Genomic DNA, 27,214 nt, shown 5'->3' with positions numbered 1-27,214 from the left:
TTTGAAGTATTTTAAGATTACATGACCCTCCACTGTAGTCGGTGATAAACTGGATTGGACCCCACTTTTGTTACTCCATCCTTGCACTCTTAGTTTGCCTTTTTAAAAATTTACATTTTGCTCTTAGATTCCATTGCCCTGATACATTGAGTAGACAGGCTAGGTTTAAAACTATAGAGAGAAATAAAAAAAAATCATCTATAGCAGGCTTTCCTAGCAAGTAATAGGTTATATACCATCGTGTTTACATTGTTTTTATAGGACATAACTCTTTTAAATAAATAAAAGCAACAGTTCATTTAAATGATTTAAATTGTAATTTATGTCTGTCAAACCATAGATGCCTTCATAATAATGATTTTCTTTTGACAGATGCGTATTCTTACTATACTACTGCCGGACAAATCATGGTCAGTGACGACACTGTAACAACTGTTAATGTTTCCGGTGGAATTCCCTTTGGAAAGAAAATCTTCAACCAAGTTCATGTACGTATAAATAAAGTTTATTTATAGAAGAGTAAAAAGGGAAACTTATTAAAACATTTCATTTGTTATATCAAATGTGCCAAAAAAGTTTTTTTTAAGTTGAAATGTTTTATTTTCAAAATGCCTGTTGTAGTTTAGCACTAACGGGTTGGTTACGTTTGAGAGTCGAGTTTATACCTATACACCACCCTCAACACCTCAAACATATCATTTGCTTGCACCTTACTGGACGGACCTTTATCCACTCGGTGCCAATGGAGGATACGTGTATTATAGGGTCAGTGGCCAATCAGATATTGATAAGGCCTCGCACGATGTTAGGACGTTCGCCAATATACCCTCTTTCCAAGCAAAGTGGGTGCTGGTTGTAACATGGTCAACAACACCTTTTTTCCCCAAGGCAGACGGGCCGGTAAGTAAGTTTAGCTTAATACAAACGTTTAAGCATGAAAATGAAATATGTTCAAGATTACATGTATGTCGTAAATTGGTTTAGTTTTGATTTTTAAAAATGTATGATTTTTTAATCTCTGTTGGTTTTAACGTACACAATGATATGATTAATTGCAATAATAAAACGACATTTCATGAAATATTTTCGAAAAATTTAGAACGAATTGTTTAAGTAAAATTTCATTTTTCTATATTAGAAATGTTGGTAAGAAAATCACCAAGATTTAAAAAAAAAACTAATTACTCAGAAGTAACTGACAAAATACAATGAAAAATAGTTGCCATAGAACTTTCAAAGAGAATCGATACAGCACTTACCAGTTCCAATTTAAATCAACTTGTAAACAATCACTTTCCATGTATATACATGAATCGGTCAAGCTTGACATATGAAATACATGTACAATACATTTTTTATGAAACCATCATATACCGGTATCGTTTATCTGACAGAGAGTGACCGTACAGTGTGTTCTGATCACAGACCATGTCTCCACATACACCATCTACCATTACATAGATGTGAACATCGCTAACCAGAGACACAACATAAGAATGGGGTACAATAACAACGATTTGACACCCTATTCCTTCACCGATTCTGCGTATAGAATGAGCCTTTTTCCTGGAAACACAGGTACTATCCGTTTTATATTCTTTATGTCCATTACTAAAATTTGTATTTTGAAGCACATTGTTCTTTATCAGGACGGGAATCGCCTTTGTTATATTTAGACCAGTCTGATAAAAATTACTGTAGATATACAATAAGCGCTAGTCATATAGCCTACTAGCTTAGTCGATTCTTGCAAAGATCATCTTACTTTATAACTTGTATTATACATGAAAACATAATTACAGATTTTATAATTATTCATGATATGAAAGTACATGTATCAAACATGGTTTTCGGACATTCTAAATAAATCTTATATATTTTATTCCGTTGATTTCCAGGCTTAACAGGGGTTTGGTTTTTCACTCTTGCAACAGGTAGGCCACGTTTGCAAACTGTGTTTTCAAATACCTCGTACATGTTTATTCTATTTGAATCTAAAGTATCACTTGGTTGATTTTCTCAGATGGCAATGACTGTTATCCAAGCCCTTGTCTTAACGGTGGATCGTGCCAGGATCTGTACGGGGATTTTACTTGTTACTGTCCTGCAGGCTTTACTGGCAAAAGGTGCCAAACAGGTGAATATCTTACTCTTTATAAAAAACATTTTATCCTAGAAATGATTTAAACTATGAACAAAAAACCCAATAATTTACAACAGTTACTCTAACTCTACAAGGTTGTTGAGTATGGCCTATCTATTGAGCCTTTTTCACAAGAAAGTTTAAGCAAGGTAGATTTTTAAAAAGACGAAATACTAAAAATAAATGACAAATTAATTTCTGATTGCGTAAGGCTTTTGTAAATTATTTTTGCGTCCATGCACAGATATCGATGAGTGCATTGCCCAGCCATGCTACCACGGGTCTTGTCACAATACGCACGGGAGTTATTACTGCTCTTGCTCGGTTGGTTGGACGGGACAGCACTGCGATACTGGTAAGTGAACATCACAACAACATCATTATGATATTCAAATAACGAGACTTTATACGCAAGTAACCGTTATTATTCAGATATAAATGAGTGTTTAAGTGTCGGAATCTGCAACCACGGAACATGCGAGAATACAGACGGCTCGTTCCATTGTAAATGTTTGTTTGGATGGAGTGGACCACGATGTGATCAAGGTAAATTTATATTCTACTTCCATTGTTTATCACCTTATTAAACATTTAAATTTACAAGTTTAATATATAACTGATACATTTGTGACATATCAATAGATATTGACGAGTGCGCAGTTTCGTCACCATGTTGCAATGGCGGAAGTTGTGTTAATAATCCAGGATCGTTTTCCTGTAGCTGCGCATTAGGGTGGACAGGAACGGTTTGCGAAAAAGGTATAACCGGCACATTTTATTGATATATATAGTTCTGATTTTAAGATTTGAAATTGTATCCAAGACAACTTTTGATCATTTGTTTATCAAGATGTCGACGAATGCAGTGGTATACCATGCAGTAATAGCGGGGTTTGCTATAACACCCCCGGAAGTTACTTTTGCAACTGTCGCCATGGTTTCACGGATGATTATTGCAATACAGGTATCGAATCAAATTTCTTTATTAAATGGTTCTTGTGAACTTTTGCTGAAAAACATCGAACAGAGTATTCAAGTTGATTTGTTCTTGCTTCGATGTACAGATACATCATTGTCCCTATCGATTTTACAGACACAGATGAATGTACAACATCTCAAAGCTGTCAGAATGGGGGGACCTGTATAGATAAACCAGGCTACTCCGTCTGTGAGTGCGATAGCAGCCAGGGAGTCACCGGGCGTTACTGTGAACAAGGTGAGATTTAAGACCAAGCGCTAAAGACGTTTGTCACTTTAAACTTTTTTATTTTGTTTATTCAAGTTAAGTATGGTATGGGTTTTTTTTATCAGACATACAGGAATGTAGCCTTGGTATTACTGCCTGCCAGAGGAATGCAACATGTACAAATACACAAGGTTCATTTAACTGCACATGCGCAAAATCCGACAAGGGAGAGTTTTGCCAAAATGGTTAGTTTTTTTAAATGAACAGTAACAATAAAAAACTTGAAAAAACAGAAACGCCTTATGAAAAAGCATGCAAATTTCTATTTTCAGAAAGAAATGCATGCGAGTTTTCTCCCTGTAAAAATGGCGGAAGATGCGAAATAGTGAACGCTTCTTTTTTCTGTCGATGTCCATTTGGTTACACGGGAGATAGATGTGAAACAGGTAAGCTTTGCCCCAAGGTTTAATTAAGGTTTTTTATGACCTTTTCTGCTGAATCTGTTATAACTAAAACATACTTTTATTTACAACCTTTTAGATGTAAATGAATGCTCCTTACATGCTTGTAAAAACAATGGAACTTGTCAAAACACCAACGGAAGTTTTACCTGTAACTGTACTAGCGGTTTTAGAGGACGGAGCTGCAATGAAGGTATGCAGTGTATTTTCAGAAACTTATTTGCTGCAATAAAGAATCCTATCAACTTTCGGAATGATTATAATAATGCAATACTTTACCTTGTACATATAATTGCAGACGTTAATGAGTGCTTGTTATCTCCTTGTGGAAACAACAGTCTCTGTGTTAACACATACGGAGGGTTTGTGTGTGTTTGTCTGCACGGTTACCATGGAGATCTATGTGAAACAGGTTGAATTTTCAAAATCTGGCAGGTCTTTATACTTCAGTTAAAATAATGATGTTCTGACTTAAACAGAAAAAGCAAAAAAAAAAAAATATTTTAAAAATTACATAAGTATTTGTTTCATACATATAAAATGTAACGAGGATTTTCAGGACTGTTAAAATATCTCCCTTAAAGTAATAAAAATCTTTAAAAAATTGAAGAAAAAAATATCAAAATCAAAACAGTTCTTTTAATACTACTTTCTCTTACATTCAAAGGACCCTGTAGTAACGTGAGTTGTGAAAACAATGGGACATGCATTGAGTTTGGGATTTCTGCAATTTGTGGTTGTCCTCCCGGCTTCACGGGGATTTATTGTGAGCAAGGTAAAATTTTTTTTTTTTTTTTTTTTTTTTTTTTTTTTTTTTTTTTTTATTGAGTTTTTCACTTTCACAACATATATACATACATATATGACTTATCTTGTACATGTATTTATATAATTATCTTGAAAAGCTTCTAAGTATATGATTATTCTATATTATACAGTTCTTATGTAGTGAAAGTAAATTTTGAGAGAGAGAGAGAGAGAGAGAGTAAATGAAGGGGAGAGAGCAAGGAAAAGGTTTGGGGCATTGTTCATATATGAATATAAAACTTAAACCATAATCATGTGATAGATCCCTGTTCTACAGGGATACTTAAGGGAGGAAAAAAGGATAAAACACGAAAAAAGGACATCACAGTTCAAAACAAGATTGAGATGAGACACATAAAGAGACAATTTAACTATATATAGTACAGTGCTATAGCTTATCACATATATTTTGCCAATGGCTTTCATACTCCTTATATCTACAATTTTTCATTAGCATATATTTTTCAGTCAAGAGCCTTTCTATTACAACATTTTTTAATCCATGTATATTTGGATTTGTATTACTTTTGTATTTACAAGAAAAAATATATTGCTTCACAATAAGAACCAACAAGTTAAAAAATCTATAAATATCTCTATTTTTATATTTTCCAAAGAGAACTGATTGTTTATCAAATGTTATTAACAGATCAAACTGTCGCAAAATCCAGTCTTCAACAGCAGACCATAATTCTTTTACAATAGTACATTCATAGAATAAATGTCCAATACTCTCTTCATCTCTTTTACAGAAAGTACATACAGGAGACTCTGCTTTTTTTATTTTGAAAAGATATTTATTTGTCGGAACAATCCTATGAAGAATTTGGAACTGTAACCAATGTAGTTTTGATTCTTGTGTAGATTTAAAGGGGAGTTCAAAAATTTTGTGCCAGGTTTCTTGTGCATAGTTATAACCATTTTCTCTCCATTTTGGTATAGATGTACATGTTTCTCTCTTTTTATCTAATAATAAGTTGTACATAAGTTTGCAGCCTTTACGATTATTATTAAAAATTAGGATATGATTAGGGATAACAGGTCCATATTCTTTTATTATTTGTAAGTTTGGTATGTTTAAATCTTGTGTATTCAGTCTGGTCCTTACAGCAGTTCTTAAACTTGCATATTCAATAAAGTTTGTCATTGGATTTATTTGTTTCAATTTTTCAAAGCTTATAAAAGTTCCATTAATATTAAGTAAATCACTAACAAAAATAAATCTTGTATTGGCAAAGCTTTTAAAAAATACTGATTTATTGTCTACTGTGATTTTCGGATTGTACCATATATTATCATTTATAACCTGGGGTTTACTTATTAATACATTTTGCTCCTGTATTTTTAACCAGCTAATGAACACCTCTTTCCAGAATGAATTTCCCAAAGTTTTACATAAACTATATGAATAATCTGTGCCATTCCTCCATATTTCTGGGATTTTAATTTTCAGAATGGATTCTAGAAGCTTTACCCATTTTGTATCAGCCCTAATAAGTCTTTTTATCCAAGTGGATTTGAGTGCGGTAATAAAATCCCTATAATCAATCATTTTGAGACCTCCATGGCAGTAATCTTGTACAATTATACTCTTCTTTACTCTATGCACTTTACCACCCCATAAAAATTGAAAAATATCATTTTCGAAGTTTTTCAAGTAATCGGTACTTGGGTTGGGTAATGTTAGTATTAAATTATTTAATTTTGGTATTAATAATGTCTTAATGACTGTGATTCGCCCAATAGGGGTTAATTTTCTTGATTTCCATTGATTTATTAATTTTCTTATTTCTGAGAGTTTTGGTAAGTAGTTTAAATCTTCCATTTCATCTAGTGTTACTGAGAATTTAATACCTAGGAGCTCAAATGTTAAATTGTCCCAACTCAGTTTCCATCGTGAGTGATGAAATACATCTCTTGAAAATTTTTTACTACCGATCCAAACCATTTTTGTTTTTGTGAAATTTATTTTTAAACCTGAAACCTGTGTGAAAGAGTCTAAAACCCTGAGGATGCCATCATATGATTGAGGTGTACCATCCATTATTATTGAGGTGTCGTCTGCATATTGAGTTATTTTGTATTCTTCCCCATCTATGATTATGCCTTTAATATCTTTATCGTTTCTTATTAGTATTCCTAAAATTTCAGCACAAAGTAAAAATAGGTATGGCGATACTGGGTCCCCTTGTCTACAGCCTCTTTCCGGGTAAAAATATTCTGAAATTACACCGTTTTGAATTACACAAGCTTTTATTCCATTATAAAAGGTTTTAATCCAATTTTTAAAGGAGGGTCCAAAATTAAAAAGGTAAAATTTTACCAGTTGGCGTCCTATTGGACACAAATTGTTACAATATCATCATTTACAAATTGTTATAATATCATTTGCTTGTATTAAAGTAGCTGCGACTATTATTATTGAAATTATAGCTTTTTAAAAATGCACTGAGATAAGATTTTAGATGTTTAATTATTGAATTTGTGAAAAACAACTGAATTTTAAAAGAATCACATTAATATACAGAGGTTGTTTATTTTCAGAGGTCAATGAATGCGATTTAGACCCTTGTCCAGAGAATTTTACTTGTAACAACACCGTCACTTCGTTTGATTGTCTCTATTGCAATGTTTCATCAGACAGCTGCACAACTGGTATGTTACAGTTTGATATACTAGTATTTTGCAGTATAGTAAAACTCATCTGTTACGAAAACGGATAGAGCAATCTCACAGATATAGCCAAATTATGTGGAGTACCCTTTGTGCAAAACTCTGAATGATTCCTTGCCAACTTTTACGGTTATAACAAACCCAGTTGTTTCGAATGAACAGATAAAACCAACTAGTTCTGAGTCCCGTAGAAGTGAAAAATTATGAAATTTAATCTGATCTGATAAACAAATTGTTAAATAGTTTTGAGACTTAAAAATACCAAGAGACATTTTATTGTTTGAGCGAACTGTATTTGACAAAAATCCCTATTTTTACCATCCAACTTTTTAAGATTTCTAGAGAAGGTATTATTTTATTTTATGTTTCTGCGAGTAAACAAAATGGTAGTTATCTTAAAGAAAACGTGTATCAACGAGTTTGCTAAACCTATTATTACGAATTATACGGATATAACGAATTTAGATAAAGCAAATTAAATCCACTGTCACTAGGACTTAGCTATAACCGAGGTTTATTGTTCCAAAACGACAACAAACAACAAAGCAACAACAACAAACAAAGCAAAACAAAACCGCAACAACCTGTTCTTATACATGTACAGCTTGGCATGGAAACGTTGGTTTAAAGGGACTTGGACACGATTTGACTTAATGTTTTCAAATTTTCTTTTTCCATTTTCAATGTTTATACTGATAGATATAGAAGTTTATAATGCTATGTCATAATTTGAAACACAAATATCAAGTTATAAGCAAGATACAGAGTTCATAATTCTTTATTTTGTAAACAAAGCTCGAATATTCTCATTTTTACATCTTCATTGTATTGGTGTAAATTTCAATCAAACGTAACGTTATTTTGTTGACAACAGTATTTAAGAGGATATTGAATTAGTTTAAATTGTTTTTTACATGTCATTTTGTCTAAGAAATGGTTATTTTCCATATTACATTTTTGTAAACAACTATAAGACTCGAGCTTTGTTTACATAACTATCATTTCTTTCCTCTGCATTTCACTTGTAACTTGACTTTAACATCTAATATTTTGGTCAATCATTTAAAATGCACCAATAAAGTATTTTATACATAAAAAAAAAAAAAAAAAAATTTGATCTCAAATCGTGTTCAAGTCCCTTTAAATGTCTAGTATTGAACATTTTTTTCTTTTCAACTAATTAAAATTCTACACCACAGTAAAACTATTTGAAATTTTTAATTAGAAACTAAGTGTTTATAATGCTTTGATTATATATGGTTTTCTAAATAAGGTACCACCATGCTAGCTTTTGAATGCATTCAATTAAGAAATATTTGAATAAAAATAAACGAAACCCCTTTATGATGTTCAATATTTTTAATGTCTTTTAACTCCTGCCTAGAGATGTAAAGATTTTGAAAAATCAATAAATGACGCATCGAAAAATGAACAAACTTACAAGGATGTTTGCGTTCATTTGGAGAATTTATATACCGATATACATCTATAATATTGCGTTATTTTCTGAAGTACATTTTGAAATATTATATACTTCATGTAGTGTTTAGACAAAAAGGAAACAAATGATATTTTGAAGTTTAGGAAGTTGCCACTTCTTACTAAATAAATATCCATTTTTCTATTCAAGTCCTTTATGTGAGATTACATGTATATTGAATTTGTGAAAATAAATTGAATATCAAAAGAATCACATTATACTGAGGTTGTTATTTTCAGAGGTCAATGAATGTGATTTAGACCCTTGTCCAGAGAATTTCACTTGTAACAACCTGTTCTTATACATGTACAGCTTGGCATGGAAACGTTGGTTTAAATGTCTAGTATTAAACATTTTTTTTCTTTTCAACTAACTCAAATTCTACACCACAGTAAAACTATTTGAATGTTAATTAGAAACTAAGTTTTTTATAATGCTTTGATTATATGTGGTTTTCTAAATAAGGTACCATCATGCTAGCTTTTGAAAGCATTCAATTAAGAAATATTGAATAAAAATAAACGAAACCCCTTTTTGATGTTTAATATTTTTAATGTCTTTTAACTCCTGCCTAGAGATGTAAAGATTTTGAAAAATCAATAAATGACGCATCGAAAAATGAACAAACTTACAAGGATGTTTGCGTTCATTTGGAGAATATATATACCGATAAACATCTATAATATTGCGTTATTTTCTGAAGTACATTTTGAAATATTATGTACTGCATATAGTGTTTAGACAAAAAAGAAACATATGATATTTTGAAGTTTAGGAAGTTGCCACTTCTTACTAATATCCATATTTCTATTTAAGTCCTTTATGTGAGGGGAAAAATAATGACCTTGGTCGTACTTTGCTGCAAAAAATAAGATGACCAAATATAATCTAGTTAACACAATAAAAAAGGAAATATTGTCTTTTTGATTTTAGTAATTTCGTGTTTTATTAATATTACAAGTATGAAATATTCATCGCTTTGAATTAAAATCATATATTTAACCATATGAAAATTGTAGCATACCAATAACGCAACGGAGAATGTTTCTTTTCTTTTGAATAGATGTCACCCACGTATGCAGTAGTTCTCCTTGCCAAAACGAGGGTTTGTGTCTGGTCAGGAATGATTCTTTCACCTGTGTATGTACACAAGGCTGGACAGGGAACAATTGTGAATCAGGTGAACAATTATTATCCATCATTATGATTATTCAATGTCATCTCAGATATTGCAAAATATTACCACCAATGCTTTGCATGTTAAAAACATGACAGCAATAGAACAAAGGAGGAGATATACTCTTAAGTAGACATTCAGTAGGGGTTACCTACATCATTGGCGGATCCAGAGGGGGGGGGGGGGTTCCGGGGGTCGGAACCCCCCCCTTTCTCTGGGACAAATGAATTTTTTTGAAAACTTTTAATGCCTATTTACAGGCAATTTTTCTAATTAATAATATAAATACTGTAATTATCTCAAATAAATGCTTTTAAAACTGCTTATTTAAAGAATTTCGTACAGCGTGCCGTAATTTTGTTCTTATATGAAAAAACCCTAGTATCGAATTTTTTATCGAAATAAAGTACTCCCCCTCAATATCCGGTATTTACTACACTGAGTTAACATGTGGAAAATAAAAGATTTTTTTATAACATCTACGATGTATTTTCTACTCTATTTTCTAAAAAGAAATCGATTATAATTCATACAGTTTTGAACTGACAAGCCATCGAGTAAAACGAGGTTCACGTACGAGTGCACGCATTCGTTTCACTTTTAATAGCCGCTTTCAAATGTATAGTTTAGTTAATTAACTTAAGGAATTATAATAGATAAGTTTTACTATTTCATGCGAAAAATACAAAGAAAATAACATGACCCGCTTATGTGGGTTATGCTCTTTTTCTGGAATGCTAGCTACCTTCATACCAAAACGAAACACAAAAACGCCTTTTTTGTTTTGTTTCCAAGAATCGGAAATTTTGTTATAAAAATACTGTGTAAAAGGTTTATAAGTAAACCATCATGAAAATGCACAACTTTTCAAAACTTTCCTAAATATGATCGCATCTGTACTACTATCGGAAGATGTAACGCATCCATTACAGAGGTCACATCAAGTTCCCTGGGACGACAATTACTTTTACCATTGTATTACACATGTACCATCTATTCAGCAGATTAATTATTCCCATTCTTTCGTCATATCCTATATCATTTAGACCTTTATTTAAGAAGGCAATCGATAGAAATCAAAATCAATAAATATTTCAGAATTTAAACATCAAAGACATAGAACAATTACCCAAAAATCCATTTTAATAATAGCTTGTCATAAATAGTCTGAATTATCTTTTGTTTCTTAGTGTTTCTTTTCTATTAAGCATAAACGCACGTTCTCATTGCTGGGGGTTTGGTTTTTTTTAAGGCTGGAAATTATGCATATCTTCCTTACCTAAACCAAAACAGCAAAATACTCAACAATGCAGTGCACTCTGATGTTGAAATACATATGAAATAGATAGTGACGAGATAAATGTTTACTAAATTTACGCACGGAAAACGTTCAAAAAGTCCTTGTTAATTGACAAATAATGTCGGAATTTTGCACGTATTGATTTTCATCAATTGGAACCCCCCCTTTTCCAAATTGCTGGATCCGCCTCTGTACATGTAGCTATAAAAGGGGAAAATCCCACTATATTATCAGTTTTCATTTGGGAAAAATCTACTGTAAATCTATATTTCGGGAGGAAAAATTTTCGCGGGGAAAGATGGTGAAAGAGCATTACACAACATCCAGTCTGGTGTCTTTTACTAATTAACAAATTGGTCCAAGAATTAGTCATGGACTCAGTGACAATTAAAACGATAACTACTGAAAGACATTGGTACTAATGATGCATTTCTACTTCGTTGCTAAACATCGCCGACTTTTGAACTAAATGTACCGTGGTTAATGAAACAAACTGTACCCTAATTCTTGTGTTACTTGTTTTAGCAATTGATAATTGTCAAAATGTTACCTGTCAAAACAATGGGAGTTGTGCATCAATGTTCGATAACTCCAGCTGCGTCTGCCAACCTGGATTTAATGGAGAATTTTGCGAAACAGGTATGATCAATTTTTGTTCAAAATATATGAGCCCTGAAGATTTTACTCTGAAGTTAGTAATTTACTCAAAACTTATAAACATTTACAGATATAGACGAATGTTTGTACAACCCATGCTTCAATGGCGGAAACTGCACCAACCAAAATGGTAGTTTCTCTTGCGCCTGCACAACAGGATTTCAGGGCTTACAATGTGAAAATGGTACTGTGTATTTTATGGAGTATAAGCTATATCCATATTTGATTTTGATGCAAAACGTTTTTTTTTATAATTATGCTAGTTTTTTTCTCAACGTTTTAAAAATCTATATTAATGGCCGTATATGTTTTATTATATCAAACTATTTTTGTATATAATAACTTTAATGTTTTGCTTCAGCCACTCTCTTAAATATCAATTGCATAACATTGTTACTAACATAATTTAAAAAATTAGTTTTCCCCATGTACCTGATAATTGAATTACTTTGCAATAAGACACGTGTTTCTATGCATTAGATTTAAAAATCGAAATCACTGTTTTCTTACTAAGATTTTGAGAACTTGGGGTGATAAATGTCTTTGTCCTCTTCGATCAGCTGATGTGATATGTTCCCTAAACTCCAAATCTTTTTAATTATTTGATTTGAAAACGTAAAAGATATTTAGAAAATATTATTATTTTATAAATCGTCGTAAGAGTCATTTTAAATATAAAGTCTGCCAGTGGCTAAAGAACGTGTATTAATCTATATGAACATTAATTTAATAGTAAAATTTATAATTCAAGCTTTGCGTTCTTAGATTTAAAATTTGATACCTTTGAAATTTCTTATTTGTGCCACAGTGTCACTTACATATAACAATTGAGAGAATGGCACATTCTTTCAGAAATTGATCATTGTACATCTACTCCCTGTCTTAACAACGGTACATGCAGTTCTAGGAATGGTACTTTTGACTGTACCTGTAGCAAAGGGTGGATAGGAAGGATGTGTGAGCAAGGTAGTTATTAAGGGATAAGGAATCATTCTCTGAGTATTATGATGTGATAATTTTGGTCGGGTGTGATCAAATCCGATAAAGCCCGAAGGGCATAATGATAGATTTGATCAAGCCCCTACCTAAATTATCATGCACCTCATAATATTAATATTCAAAGAATGATTCCTTATTACTTATATTTATATATTTTTTAGCAATTGTACGATTAAATAATTAAATATGAATAAGCAAACTCCGCTTGCGCCCCAATTATACGTCATTTGATTTTATTGGACTATAGTACAAAATCGATACGTAAATGTAGTGTTATCACAGACAAAGGCACTGAAAAATGTAAGTATTAGAATTAAGACACATCCGTGACATGCACATATACATGAATTAGTAGAAATAGAATGACAAGAGTTTTTCTGTGTGCCTATTTACAGATGTTGATGAGTGTTTGACCAGTCCATGCTTTGGGAGCAGCACGTGTGTAAATGTTGCTGGGTCCTTCCATTGCCTCTGTCCTCCAGATAGGGAAGGGGCGCATTGTGAACTAGGTAATTTAGAGCCACAGTTATCGCAAATCATAGATACCTCGAAAAACGACTTACCTGTATGTTGTTGTAATGGATACTTTTTTAACAGATTATGATGAATGTCAGAGTAACCCATGTCAACATGCCGGGATCTGCATCAACCTCTCTGGTGGATTTGCGTGTGTTTGCGCTGCGGGATTCACTGGAAGTGTTTGCGAAACAGGTAACAGTGCATGAAACATATGAGTTATTTTAGATTGTTACATGCATCAGTTATTCATTGAAATGTACTGATGCGTCTTTTGTTTTAGATATTGATGAATGTCTCAATGGTCCTTGCCACAATAACGGTACCTGTATTAACACCGAGGGTAGCTACCACTGCTATTGTGGGACAGCGTGGACGGGCGAAAGTTGTCAAACAGGTCGGTGGCACTCTTTGTGTGCATATATTTATAGGAAGCTGGAAATTAAGACAAAATTGATGTGTTATTACTAACTTTCCTGAAATTAGACATCAAAATCCGTTACTGTTGTAGGAACATTTTCATACATACAAATAAGAAAGAATTAGAATAATATATGTTCGGTTTCGAATGTAAAATTCCTATTCATGCACTCATTTGGCAAGCAAAGAAACCTATCATGTATAAGCAATGCGCCTTCGATAACATCCCAAAAATATCTTCCTTTAGTCAATTACATATAAAAGACAATCCATTAAATATTTTTATGAAGATGTCGACGAATGCACCTTGATTGGCTGTAGAAACAACGGCACGTGTACAAATACGGACGGCTCTTATCGATGTCAATGTGACGCTTATTATACGGGAGCATATTGCGAGGAAGGTATAAAAATTATGTTCAAAGCAAACATCGAATTGCAAATTTCATATTAATTATCAGATGCATTTCTTAAGAGAGTATTTAGGTATATCCATATTGTTCTCACTTTTATAAGATATCAATGAGTGTGTCGTTCAACCTGATATTTGTAAAAATGGAGGAACTTGTGAAAACCTTTGCGGAAGTTATAAATGCCATTGCACTAAAGGAAACTCGGGATACAACTGTGATGGAGGTCTGTCTGTCTGTCTGTCTGTCTGTCTGTCTGTCTGTCTCTCTCTCTCTCTCTCTCTCTCTCTCTCTCTCTCTCTCTCTGTGTGCATATTCCTCTTTCTCTATTTTTTTGAAAGTCATCAACAAGTGATGCTTTTTTAACCTTAAGACGTCAATGAGTGTTTGGAATGGACCATAGAACCACCCTGTAAACATGGCGGACTTTGTACGAACACCAAGGGTTCTTTCTACTGCAACTGCACGTCCAACTGGACCGGAAGTGTTTGCGATGAGGGTAATCCCATAGTTGTTTAATGTTTATATTTAATTATAATCAACAGCAGCTTTAAAAGATTACCTACGTTACAGAAGGTTTATGATGCAACTTTTACTTTCAGATGTTAATGAATGTAGACAATTTCCTTGTCAGAATAATGGTACCTGCTATAATTTTGATGGAGGGTTTAACTGCACTTGTACACCTGGATTTACTGGAGCTCTTACTGGAGCTCTTTGTGAAATAGGTAAAGATAGTGTCATTGAATTCTTATTTTATTTTAAAATTGTAAACAGAATAACTGTATCAGAATAAAATCAAATTGTTTCTTCAGATATCAACGAATGTTTGTCGTATCCTTGTCAAAACCACGCGACTTGCATCAACACCCATGGTTCGTATTACTGCAAGTGTGGAGAAAATTGGGACGGCAAACTCTGCGAAATTGGTAATGAAACAAGTTACATAGTGTATACCTTCTCTGAATTTCATTTCGATGTTTCTCATCTATCGTACTTTGAACTCATTTGGTTACTTCAAATCCATTTGTCGTTTTTAGATCTATGTGATACAAAGCCAGCCGAGTTGATAATTGTTGTTGATACCACCTTAAGTACATCGGAAGAAGTATTCCAACAACAGAAGGACTTTATTTCAAATATGATTTCAAGGTTAACTCTTGCTGATGATAAATTCAAAGTGGCAATAGCATCTTATGGAACCAGCACGACCATTGATATTAGCTTTGATTCTTATGGAAATAATAAAACTATGTTACTAGACAGAGTATCAAAACTATCGTTCGTGAATGGAACAACGGACATCCATAATGCTTCGTACACCGTTCGAGATATGCTGAATGTCAGCAGAGCAAGTAACCATTTTGTCCTTTTCTTCACGGACGGGATGCCATCTGATCTTCAGTTGGCCTTAAATGGAACAGGGGAACTTCGGGCTCGATTATCTAACAGCAGTTCTTTGAGTGAACTCATGTTTGTGTCGTTTGGCAATGACGTCAGACACGAAGGACTGAAAAGGATGTCGGGAGATCCAATGCTCAGAGATATATTTACGCACATTTCAATGGATCCTATGTATCACGTGATGAAGAAACTGGTCCATAACAGATGCACAGGTACTTTCTTTTTATATTGATCTGAATATTACAAACTGCATTATTTTTGCGTGATTTTATAATTTGTCTTAAATTTGATATTTTTTAGCATGTTACAGCCAAGAAATGCTGGACGTAATATTTGTACTGGATATATCTTCAAGGCTAACACAAGAAACATTTTCTGGAAGTCTAAGAATCATCAACTCAATATTAGACAGCATAAAGCCGTTTGTCTTGTTAGGCCCAAATAATACTCAAATGGGCGCTGTACATTTTTCAAATGAACCATTTCTGTTAATGCAGCTGAATGAGACATATGACTATAACCACTTTGCTAGCAAGATGATGGGTATAGTGCAAGATAATCGGGAATTCACAAACTCTAGTTCTGAAGTAGCTAAAGCTCTGGAATATGCAAAAACTTGTCTTACAACGAAAGAATACGGAGCTCGTGATTCTTCAAGAAAGCTCCTTGTTCATCTTTACACTGGGTTCGACTCGAACGTCACTGAGACTGTAGCAGTGACGCAATCGCTAACACGTGAACAAATCACGGTCATTTCTATTGGGGTTGGTAAGGAGTACAATGATGATGATGTATTATCCACAGCGTCCAGTGCATTTCACGCCTTCTTCGCCGATTATGATGACAGTAACAACAGATGGGGACTAACTGACGTGGAGCTGAAGTTCATCAGTAAACTTGATTCTTTAGTTTGTAGTGAACGGGTCAACAGCTAAACGTTTTCTGCACAGTAACAATAACTTGCTAGCCTCACATGCAAACCTGATCCTTGAAAATGTATTTTTCTTGGACAGGAATCGTTCCCTGGTCACTTCCGAATTTAAGGAAAATAGAGAATTCAAAGGGCATTGTTGGCGGCAGTCTGATATATTCAAGACAAGTGACGAGAAATATCCTTATTCACCCCTGCGAATGTCATTTAAATTTTAAACCACATGGTTTTATTTGACCCTTTCAGTTTCGCAGTAAAAATCATGCCTCGTGTTTATAGTCTATTTCATAGAATCTAGGTATTTGTAATCAAATATAAAATCTAGATGTTTATTGATTTTATCTTTATATTCATTAATTGGTTGATAAAATGTGTTCTAGAAATAAATGTGACAATACAATAAAAAAGTTTTTGTCTGCTGTTGCAACAATTAACATGCTTTAATAAATCCTCCATATGATTAATTATCGATCCGCGCCTGACCTAGTGATAGCATCAATAGTGAAACAGACTATACTATTTTATGCAGAAGGTTCCTTGAAAATGGCTCGATTTACTAGGTTTTTATGCAAAACAGACACACATTTTTTTCTAAAAACATGTTTATTTTAATCACTCTACACGTGGTTGAACACGAACGATAACTCTGTTCTGAATATCATCGTTTAATATAAATAACCGTTAGATGGTGAAATAAGACATACGTCTGAAAAGATTTTCATGTTTTGACATTAATCAAAGTAAGATATGATATGAAAATCGACCAGTACTTACGTATTTTGAGAATATTATCCGAACAATTATACTACCGCTCAAAATTTCACAGGAACTGAACAAATCTCGGGGGAAGTCTCGTGAACTTTCATTCGAGCACCTCTGGATATATTACATACTTAGCAACGATAAAGAAAACATTCTGAACACATTTGCAGGGGTGTTTTTTTTTTAAGTCGGGTTGTATTGCAATATCAGAGTGTTATATATATATATATATATATATATATATATATATATATATATATATATATATATATATATATATATATATTTAAGTACGACACTGAACAATATCTTAAGATATTTAAAACAGATGTGATCTACTTAGCATGTATACATAGTAATAAATTGTAAAAAGTAATAAAATGCCTCTTGGCAATGTACAGGTATGATAGATCACCTTCATTGTGGTGTTCTTTTTGTACTGATGTCAATATACAAATTCATGAAATTTGGTATGGGAAGTCAATGGAATTTTCTCTGCCTGATCTCGTTCAACTTTACTTCTTTTTAAACAACTTTAGTTATGTCCGTTATTATCCCCTCGCGCAACTTGTTGCGAGGGGTATATAGCGTCGCTGCTGTACGTGTGTGTGTATGTATGTATGTATGTGTGTGTGTGTGTCCATTTACATCTCTTTAGCAAAATTCCAAGAAAACCTTGTAATAAATATTCATCAAACTTTGTACACTTCTTTTGCATGTTAAAAGGACAAACCCGATTGATTTCCAAGTCAAATGATTCAATATGTTAAAATAATCGTAAAAAAGCGAAGTTATAACATGAATTTATGTACGACTTGACAATAGACATTTCTGGTAATTTTATGTACGACTTTAAGAAAATCGCTACCGTATGCGGTTCAAAACAACAACTTGATATTTTTGGGATTTTAACCTAGTAAAGGTAAAAAAAAAACAAACGTTTTGTAGTATTAGAGGATTAGAAGATTGCCCATAGTTAAAAGTTGAAGAGGGCAAGAAATTAAAGTCATCCGATTGACATCGAAACAAGCAGTCGACTTTCGGACAAATTTTCCCGTATTAATTTCAAAAGAACTAGTCCAAAATTCAGGGGAGACTTTAGCAGATATCGCACATTTATCACGCGAAGATTGTTTTATATTAATAATACTTGCATATCTACTACTATGGGTTGACATACCACAAGCAACTACAATTGTCCATCAGAGCAGACAACAGATCACTAGATCTTCAGCTACAATGTACATTTCATAATATACATGTATACGGATCGTTTATGTATGCTTATATAAAAATGAATGTCACTTAATGAATCAAAATTATTTAACTTTAAAGCATATGTGTACTGGTGTTTAGTTTCTGCTAGGAATAGGAAAACTGTGCAACCACGTACATGTTGTAATAACTCATGCAGCCATGTTGCATAACCGGATAAACTAACTTTATTCAACTTCTTACATAAGAGAGTTCCAACAATGTAACAGATCGTACACAAGATAATTCTGATTATATTACATCCTTCCTTTTATGAAATTCAACACTCTGATTTATATTTAGCTTATAATTGTGTTAATTGGAGATTAGAATGAAATACATAGTTAAGTTAATTCAAATGAGTTGTACAAATAAAATATTATCAGATCCAATGTTCAATATTGTTCTTACTGCAAATTAGGCTGGACAAATTTCAGAATGACTAGAAATACACTGACTAGTGTAACATCAACTAAACGTAATTAACTAACATAACAAATGAGTTTTAACTGACTAGGGATTATTATGCCCTTTCACATAATAGATAATCACACGGAATAGTCGGATAAGTACTTTGGCTTTGTGACGGCTCGTCCGGAACGTGTACATCTTCGCTGTGTATCTTGTGCTTGTCCTGGCTCGGACTTCTGCTCAACCTTTGGCTTCTCCTCTGGTAATGCTGGTTTAGGCTTTGCTGGTGGTAAATGGTTTGCCGATGGATTTCTCAGGATCGGAACTTCAAGAGTGGGCGACGCAAATCCTTCATGTTTGGGTTGGATCACATGCGGGTCTTCCCTTGTCTTCATCAGTTTACAGTTGTTCCTGCGGTACGTTCTTCCCTGACTGCCAGCTTCAACAATATGAGAACGTGGATGTACAGAGGCTGACACGTAGGTTGCTGGTTTCCAACCATCAGGTGTTTGAATGCGTATGGAATCTCCAAGTTCACACTGTGGTCTTGGTTTTGCACTTTGGTCATAATAGAATTTTTGCTTCTGTTTGTATTCCATAAGACGAGTAGATACTAGGTTTGGTTCTATAATGCACGGCTTTCGCAATGTGTCACTGATGGGTATCAGTGTCTTAGCTCGCCTGGACATAAGACGTTGCATTGGTGATCCGATTTCGTTATCCCTGGGGGTGTTGCGTAGATCAAGTAGCCCTAAGTACATATCATCTCCAGACTCTGTGCATTTCTTTAAGATGTTCTTGATTGTTTGTACTGATCTTTCTGCAAGTCCATTTGATTGTGGATGTAATGGTGATGATGTGACATGGTCGATCCCAAATGCTCTTGTAAACTCTTTGAATTCTTGGCATGCAAACTGTGGCCCATTGTCACTCACTAATATGTCCATTATACCATAACGAGCAATACACTCCTTGATCTTTGTTATGACAGTTTTCGCTCTGGTGTCCCTTTCTAACTCTGCTACTTCAATGAAGTTTGAGTAGTAATCAACTAGGATGAGGAAATGACGATTATCAAGTTCAAATAAATCGGTTCCAACTTTGCTCCACGGAAGTGAAGGTATAGGATGAATCATCATTGGTTCCCTTTGTGGTTTGTTTCTATGTGTTAAACATGCACTGCATCTGCTGACAACATCTTCAATCTGTTTGTTCATTCCTGGCCAGAACACTAATTCTCTAGCTTTCTGTTTGCTCTTAAGGATCCCTTGGTGAGAACTGTGGATTGTCTTCAATGTTACTGTTCTTAGTTCTGACGGTATGACTGTACGCTCCCTACGATAGATGAGTCCATTGTAAGTAGATAGTTCATCACGAAAGTCCCAAAATGGCATGACTTCAAGTGGTACATCACATTTCCTCTCTGGCCATCCTTGGCAAATAACTTGTTTCAGAATTTGTAGTTGTTGATCTTTCTTCGTAAATTCGACTAGTGTTTCATGGTTTGTATACGATAAGGTTTCAGCTACCATGACCATCATTTCATCATCTATCAGCCTTTCGTCACTGTTCTCTAATGGTAGTCGGCTCAGACAGTCTGCCAATCCAATTTCTTTGCCTTTAATGTAGATGAGATTGAACTCATAAGGCTGTAATCTTAACATCATTTTTTGTATCCTCATTGGTGCTGTATGAATGGGTTTTTTCATGATGGTTTCCAGTGGTTTATGGTCAGTTTCTATTGTCACATTAGACTTCCCATACAGCAGTTTGTGGAAACGTTCACATCCGAAGACTACCGCCAACATCTCTTTCTCGATTTGCGCGTATCTCTGTTCTGCTGAGGTTAGAGCTCGAGATGCATAGGCCACAACTCCATTTTCCTGCAAAATCGCTGCTCCTAAGCCTTTCATTGATGCATCAACGGTAACAGTCACTGGTCGAGTGACGTCAAAATACTTCAAGACATCTGTAGAGGTTAGTGCTTTCTTGACATTAGTGAATGCTTGTTTCGATTCAACGTCCCAGTTCCAAGTTTCACTTGTTTTCATTTTCCGTAGTGGAGCTGTGAGTTCACTTAGTCTTGGAATAAACTTGGCAAGGTAAGCTAACATACCAAGTACTGTCTCAAGTTCCCCTCTGTCTTCTGGGTCCTTCATCTCAAGAATTGCTTTTACTCTGCCTGCTGATGGTTTCAAGCCTTCTCCTGTGAGACGATGGCCAACATAGTCAACTTCCGGTTTCACAAGTTCACACTTGGCTGAGTTTAACTTCAATCCGATGGTTCGGGCTTTTTCCAATACCTTTTTGAGTCGGTCAGTGTGCTCTTCCAAGGTCTTTCCGTGAACTAATATGTCATCTATTACGATTTCTACTCCTTCCATGCTGCCAAAATGAGTCACCATCTCCCTCTGAAAAACTTCACCGGAACATTTCAACCCCATTGGAATACGTAGGTATCGGTATCTTCCAAAGGGTGTGTTAAATGTTGTTAACATAGAACTGGTCTTAGACAATTTGATCTGATAGTAGCCCATGTTAGCATCCAAGGTTGAAAAATACTTGCTTCCGTGCAATCTTGTCACAATATCTTCAATACTGTTCATTGGATAATGTTCACGCATAATTGCCTTGTTGAGATCTGATGGATCTATGCAAATTCGCACGCGGCCATTTTTCTTCCGCACACATACCATACTGTTGACCCATGGAGTTGGTTCTGTTACTGGAGATATGATGCCACAACGAACTAAGTTGTCAAGCTCAAGTTTTACTTGATCACGAATAGCTACTGGAATAGCTCTTGGTGCGTGAATTACGGGTGCCACTGTTTTGTCGATTTTTATTTCGTATTCGCCAGGAAGGCATCCAATGTCCTGTCCAATGACATCTGCATAGTCTTTCCTTAATTGCTCAGTAGCGGTACTGACATTGACACTGTTAACTCTTGCAATCAGGCCAAATAGAATGCTGTCTTTCCTACCAAGTAACTGTAAGGGTCGAGGATTGTCAATCACTTGGAAACTAACTAGTCTTTCTGTGTCCTTGTATTTGCATGGTAAGCTTATCTGTCCAAATGCTTTAACTTTGGTGCTTACGCCATTGATAATAACGTTACTATTAGTGATCGGAGCAACGGACGAAAATTTCTCGGCACTTGTTTTGGATAATATGTTGCACTGTGCACCGCTATCAATGTCCAAAGTTAATTTCTTGTTGCCAATGTCAAATGTAACTTTCCAATCACCGGTTGACTCTGAATTAGTATCTGTACTCGCGGTCCACACATCTTGTACTGTGCACTGATTAAACATCTCTTCTAGCTCAGAGTTGCTATGAGGTGTATTGTCTTCGGCATAATATACTCGCGAGCGCCGCGGAGGGTGTCCTCTTCCTCTGAAATTTCTCCGACTTCTCTGATGACCTCTTGGTGGTGCTGCACGACTTTGACATAGGTTTGAATGCTTAAAGTGTCCTTTCTGCCCACAGGCATCACAATGCTTGTTAAATGCTGGACAATGTCCTTTAATGTGATGTTTGCTGCAATTTGCACAATACGGATGCGTACCTTGGTATCTGCTTCCTCCTCTTTGCCCTCGCTGCACTGGTTGTCCGAATGTCCTTGGTTTCTCGTAGCTTGTGTTATGTTTTGTGTTCGCAAAATTTACTGATGGGTTTTCAGCGTCCAAATTTTTCAAATGCACGTTGGTCAATTCGACTTGACGACAGGTTTGAATGACCCTATCCAGGGTTAATTCGCCAGCGGGAATTTCCATTAACTTCTCTGAACATTTCATATCATTGACACCGTTAATTATCATGTCACATATCAACCCTTCTTTCTGCTCTCCGTACTCACAAAATTCAGCTTTACGTTTCAGCTCGGATATGTAATCCATTATTGTATTTTTGCCTCTCCTGGTTTTCAAGAATTCTTGCCTTTTAATGTTTCGATAGTTATGGACCCCAAAGTGACGATCGAACTTCTTGAATACTGTCTGTAGATCATGTTTATTCTCTCCCGGTTGTGCCTCGATGTTGTTGTCTCTGTCCTCTTCTATTTGTGGAGCCCATGTGAACGAATCGTAGATTTTCACAGCTTCCCGGCCCATGTTAGCTAGTAATAATCCTACTTTCCTCTTACCGGGTTTGTCGTCCAGTCCCAGAGCATCTAAATGCACAAGAAAGTCGCGCTTGTAAGCCTCCCATTCTTTCGCTCCAGAGTTAGATTCAGCTATAATAAATTCTGGTAAAGTTTGATACCGCTGTGTGACATTGTTCCTGACTGATGGACGCGGATTTTCTGACACCATGTAATAACTCATGCAGCCATGTTGCATAACCGGATAAACTAACTTTATTCAACTTCTTACATAAGAGAGTTCCAACAATGTAACAGATCGTACACAAGATAATTCTGATTATATTACACATGTAACCTCCAACACCCAATTTATACACCACAAAGCTTGGGGATTAGGATAAAATATATATTATGAATTCAAAGTGGTTTTTTGAAATACTTGTGTCATATTTATTTTGATCTGATTAATTTTGATCTGAAAAATTTACATGTATTTTCCTAAATAATGAATTTCCCTCTACAACAAGTCATGTCGCGAGGGGATGCTCCGCTTTGCGATGCCCTTGTTTAGATTAGCCCTTCCCGTTGCAAGATTAATTAGAGTAAGTCGCTGTTTTTTCATTATAACATTATGTATTTTAGGCCAATGTCTGGTAAATGAACATGTTATATTTTAAATTCATCCAATACAATAAATCAACAGTGATACATAATGGTATAATTAAAGACACAAAACTTTATTATAATAAAAAAAAGTATTTTTATTAGTATATTTTATTACCTGTTCCCGAGACCTTATTCTGCTCTAGCATCCGGATACTCGAGAACAAAGCTATAACTAAGTTTGCAACTAAAGTCACGTGAACCATCCAATGGGTATCCTCAACAGCGATTGAAACCTTTGGCTTAAATTTCGCATCTTACACATGTAGCTAACAAAGTACATAGATCACGAGATGCACACCCAGATTAAATATTTACAACTAAGATATGACCATCACGTACAGCGCATCTGCTCCAAATACTGTTACCTCCTTTAGTTCTCGAAACCAGTGTCTTGGATTTAGCATCTAAGTCTGTCAAGTTCAAAAGAATCACAAGATTTATTTATCTATCGAAGATAGAAGTTAGGACAAGTTATCACTAAAAAATGGCAGAAAAGAGCACTTGCTCTAAACACTTCAAGATGCTTAAAACATTTTCCAGTAATTACACGTATGACTAAGATTCAGAGCTGCGTTTTACAAAAGAACCTACGACTTACGACAAAATAATGAATGCTTATTAATCACAAACTAATCAATGATTTATTCTTATGGCTGGAAAATATAACTATCATATGAGAATTGAAATATTTGTAAACAAATAGTTTGTTCTCTAAAGATCATTCTACGAGGCTGTAAATATCTAGGATTTTGTCGTAAGTTCTTTTGTAAAATGCAGCTCTGCAAGTCTGTTACGTTTAAAAGTATGCCCAGATGCACCATCCAGGCAAAATAAGTAAAGTTATAATCGGCAATATAGGACCTTTTCCAAAATAGTTAACCAGACGCCGAGGGTAGAGCATAGGCTCACGCCAACATCGTATCGGAAATTAAAGCAAAAGGAATCCAAAATATATATGACCACTGAATTATAAACTAATATCAATATACATGTAACATACTTACTTGTGTAAAATATGGGCTTTTCTATTACAGTTATTGCCGAAATCAAAGAGACATTATTCTCCAATATACCACGAACGTCATCAGTAAATTATCAGATTAGAATTACCTATTTGTCTCCAATGTCTCGCACTGATCATGAAAGTACAACTTCAAACCGTAAAAAGTTTTAAAACCATGCAATGTCACATTTTAGTTCCTGTCAAAACGATGTGTTTTGCCTCCAATGTTTATTTTTAAGAAACCAATGCGGCTGTTCGTAGGATCTCCCTACGTGTAGCACATTTTCACTGCGTGTCTTTACCTAAAATATATAACGTGTAGTAGTAATAATCGTATTAAATTGCCCTTAAAATATTAGGAATATGATTCAAACATACTTCATAAATAAGTGAAGAGTATTAAAGATCCAAAGAAACTTTTGATCGATTCACATGTAAACATTACCAACAAAACCGTGACCTAGATCGTCTCTCTATAGGAGAAAACTGTAGAAATACTGGGCTGTTAGAAGAATAGAAATAACGCCTCGGCTTTTATAATTGAAAACAACATTTCTCGACTCCGGGGGTTATTTTGCAACAGTCACGAAAACTCTACTTTATATTTTGATTGGAAGCAAGAATACACAATTCTGTCTTCTCTAACTTAAGATGAAGATTAATATCGTTCAAGTAAAGAACTGTTCAGTAAATGCTGTAAACCAAGAAACTTATTTTTGTCCCCCGCTGCAACGCGGTGCGGGGACATAGAAATGCCGGGCGTCCGTGGGTCCGTGTGTCCGTGGGTCCGTGCGTCCGTCCGTCACACTTTTTTGTAAGCGCTCTCATGCCTACAAATTTTGACGGATTTTCATTAAATTTATACCAAATGTTTATACCACTAATACCTTGGTCAAGTTCGAAAATCAGCATTGGTCGATACTTTTTGTTGGAGTTATGGGACTTTGAACACAATAATGACTCCGTTTTATCCAAAAATTGACCTTGTAAGCGCTCTCATGCTTACAAATTTTGACGGATTTTCATTAAATTTATACCAAATGTTTATATCACTAATACCTTGGTCAAGTTCGAAAATCAGCATTAGTCGATACTTTTTGTTGGCGTTATGGGACTTTGACCACAATAATGACTCCGTTTTATCCAAAAATTGACCTTGTGAGCGCTCTCATGCCTACAAATTTTGACGGATTTTCATTAAATTTATACCAAATGTTTATATCACTAATACCTTGGTCAAGTTCGAAAATCAGCATTGGTCAAAACTTTTTGTTGGAGTTATGGGACTTTGTGACCACAATAATGACTCCGTTTTATCCAAAAGTTGACCTTGTAAGCGCTCTCATGCCTACAAATTTTGACGGATTTTCATTAAATTTATACCAAATGTTTATAGTACTAATACCTTGGTCAAGTTCGAAAATCAGCATTGGTCGATACTTTTTGTTGGAGTTATGGGACTTTGACCACAATAATGACTCCGTTTTATCCAAAAGTTGACCTTGTAAGCGCTCTCATGCCTACAAATTTTGACGGATTTTCATAAAATTTATACCAAATGTTTATATTACTAATACCTTGGTCAAGTTCCTAAATAGCCTTGGTCGATAGACTTGATACTAGTATACTGCTTGACCGGCGGGGGACCCAGGAATTCTATTCTTGTCATAATTAGAACAAAAAACTTATTTACCATAAATACTGAAACATTTATTTTTTGTATATTTGTTTCTAAAATAAAAATTGTATTTAATGCTAATACTGCCTTTTATTGTATTCTCAAAGAGGACCACACTGCTAAAACTGAATGATCCCGTCATTTAAGCTATACGAATTTAAGCATTCCTGAAAATTCTTTTAAGTAATATTTTGAAATATTAACATAGTTATTTTCTTTTTAAATGGAAGTTAATTTAATCATAAACACAATCCAAAATCGCCCCTCTACCATACGTGTACATGTGTTATTTTTTTATAAACAAACTACGCAGTCATTCTTTACCGTTCTCGAGATATACGGAAAAGAGAAAGATTGAAAATACATTTTACAAAATAAAATTGTCAAAGTGCGTGTATTAATTTCTGAATGTAAACTGAATTTGTTTATTCATTTAACAAAATAAAATTGTCAAAGTGCGTGTGTTAATTTCTGAATGTAAAACTGAATTTGTTTATTCATGCGATCGTGTGGGTAAATGACAGTCTGACTAAAGCCAGCCCCTACTAATTCACTTCGTTGTAGTATGTTTGAATCATATTCCTACAACGAAGTGAATTAGTAGGGGCTGGCTTTAGTCAGACTGGGTAAATGATGTCTTTGTATTTGTGAGGGAAATAAAAACAGCATTTAAATTTTTGTTGTAAAAATTAGATTCCTGTTCTTTGAGTATCTAGGGCTCTTTTATCATTATGCATATTGATGAAAAATCAATATCACATAGACCGCAATGCAGAATAATTTCACCAGTTT

General features: G+C 34.4%; 1 protein-coding gene across 1 annotated transcript in view; it reads left to right on the top strand.

The window, feature by feature from the left end:
• The window catches only part of LOC105340702 (fibropellin-1), an 18,186-nt gene extending 644 nt beyond the window's left edge, over positions 1-17,542 (top strand). Inside the window, exons 3-32 of the mRNA XM_066087191.1 lie at positions 373-488; positions 622-900; positions 1,395-1,578; positions 1,899-1,934; positions 2,024-2,137; positions 2,388-2,498; positions 2,576-2,689; positions 2,786-2,902; positions 2,994-3,107; positions 3,237-3,359; positions 3,455-3,574; positions 3,662-3,775; positions 3,870-3,983; positions 4,089-4,202; positions 4,458-4,565; positions 7,142-7,252; positions 9,814-9,930; positions 11,753-11,866; positions 11,955-12,068; positions 12,737-12,850; positions 13,279-13,392; positions 13,481-13,594; positions 13,683-13,796; positions 14,110-14,223; positions 14,336-14,455; positions 14,603-14,728; positions 14,832-14,957; positions 15,045-15,158; positions 15,270-15,845; positions 15,934-17,542. Of these exons, the coding sequence (XP_065943263.1) occupies positions 373-488; positions 622-900; positions 1,395-1,578; positions 1,899-1,934; positions 2,024-2,137; positions 2,388-2,498; positions 2,576-2,689; positions 2,786-2,902; positions 2,994-3,107; positions 3,237-3,359; positions 3,455-3,574; positions 3,662-3,775; positions 3,870-3,983; positions 4,089-4,202; positions 4,458-4,565; positions 7,142-7,252; positions 9,814-9,930; positions 11,753-11,866; positions 11,955-12,068; positions 12,737-12,850; positions 13,279-13,392; positions 13,481-13,594; positions 13,683-13,796; positions 14,110-14,223; positions 14,336-14,455; positions 14,603-14,728; positions 14,832-14,957; positions 15,045-15,158; positions 15,270-15,845; positions 15,934-16,568 (4,601 nt within the window). The 3' untranslated portion in view covers positions 16,569-17,542. The remainder of the gene's footprint in view (positions 1-372; positions 489-621; positions 901-1,394; positions 1,579-1,898; positions 1,935-2,023; positions 2,138-2,387; positions 2,499-2,575; positions 2,690-2,785; positions 2,903-2,993; positions 3,108-3,236; positions 3,360-3,454; positions 3,575-3,661; positions 3,776-3,869; positions 3,984-4,088; positions 4,203-4,457; positions 4,566-7,141; positions 7,253-9,813; positions 9,931-11,752; positions 11,867-11,954; positions 12,069-12,736; positions 12,851-13,278; positions 13,393-13,480; positions 13,595-13,682; positions 13,797-14,109; positions 14,224-14,335; positions 14,456-14,602; positions 14,729-14,831; positions 14,958-15,044; positions 15,159-15,269; positions 15,846-15,933) is intronic.
• Positions 17,543-27,214: the final 9,672 nt, after the last annotated feature.

The sequence above is a fragment of the Magallana gigas genome, chromosome 6 (genome assembly GCF_963853765.1).
Source record: "Magallana gigas chromosome 6, xbMagGiga1.1, whole genome shotgun sequence".
Classification (NCBI taxonomy): Eukaryota; Metazoa; Mollusca; class Bivalvia; order Ostreida; family Ostreidae; genus Magallana; species Magallana gigas.
This window is presented reverse-complemented; position numbering and strand designations above follow the sequence as displayed.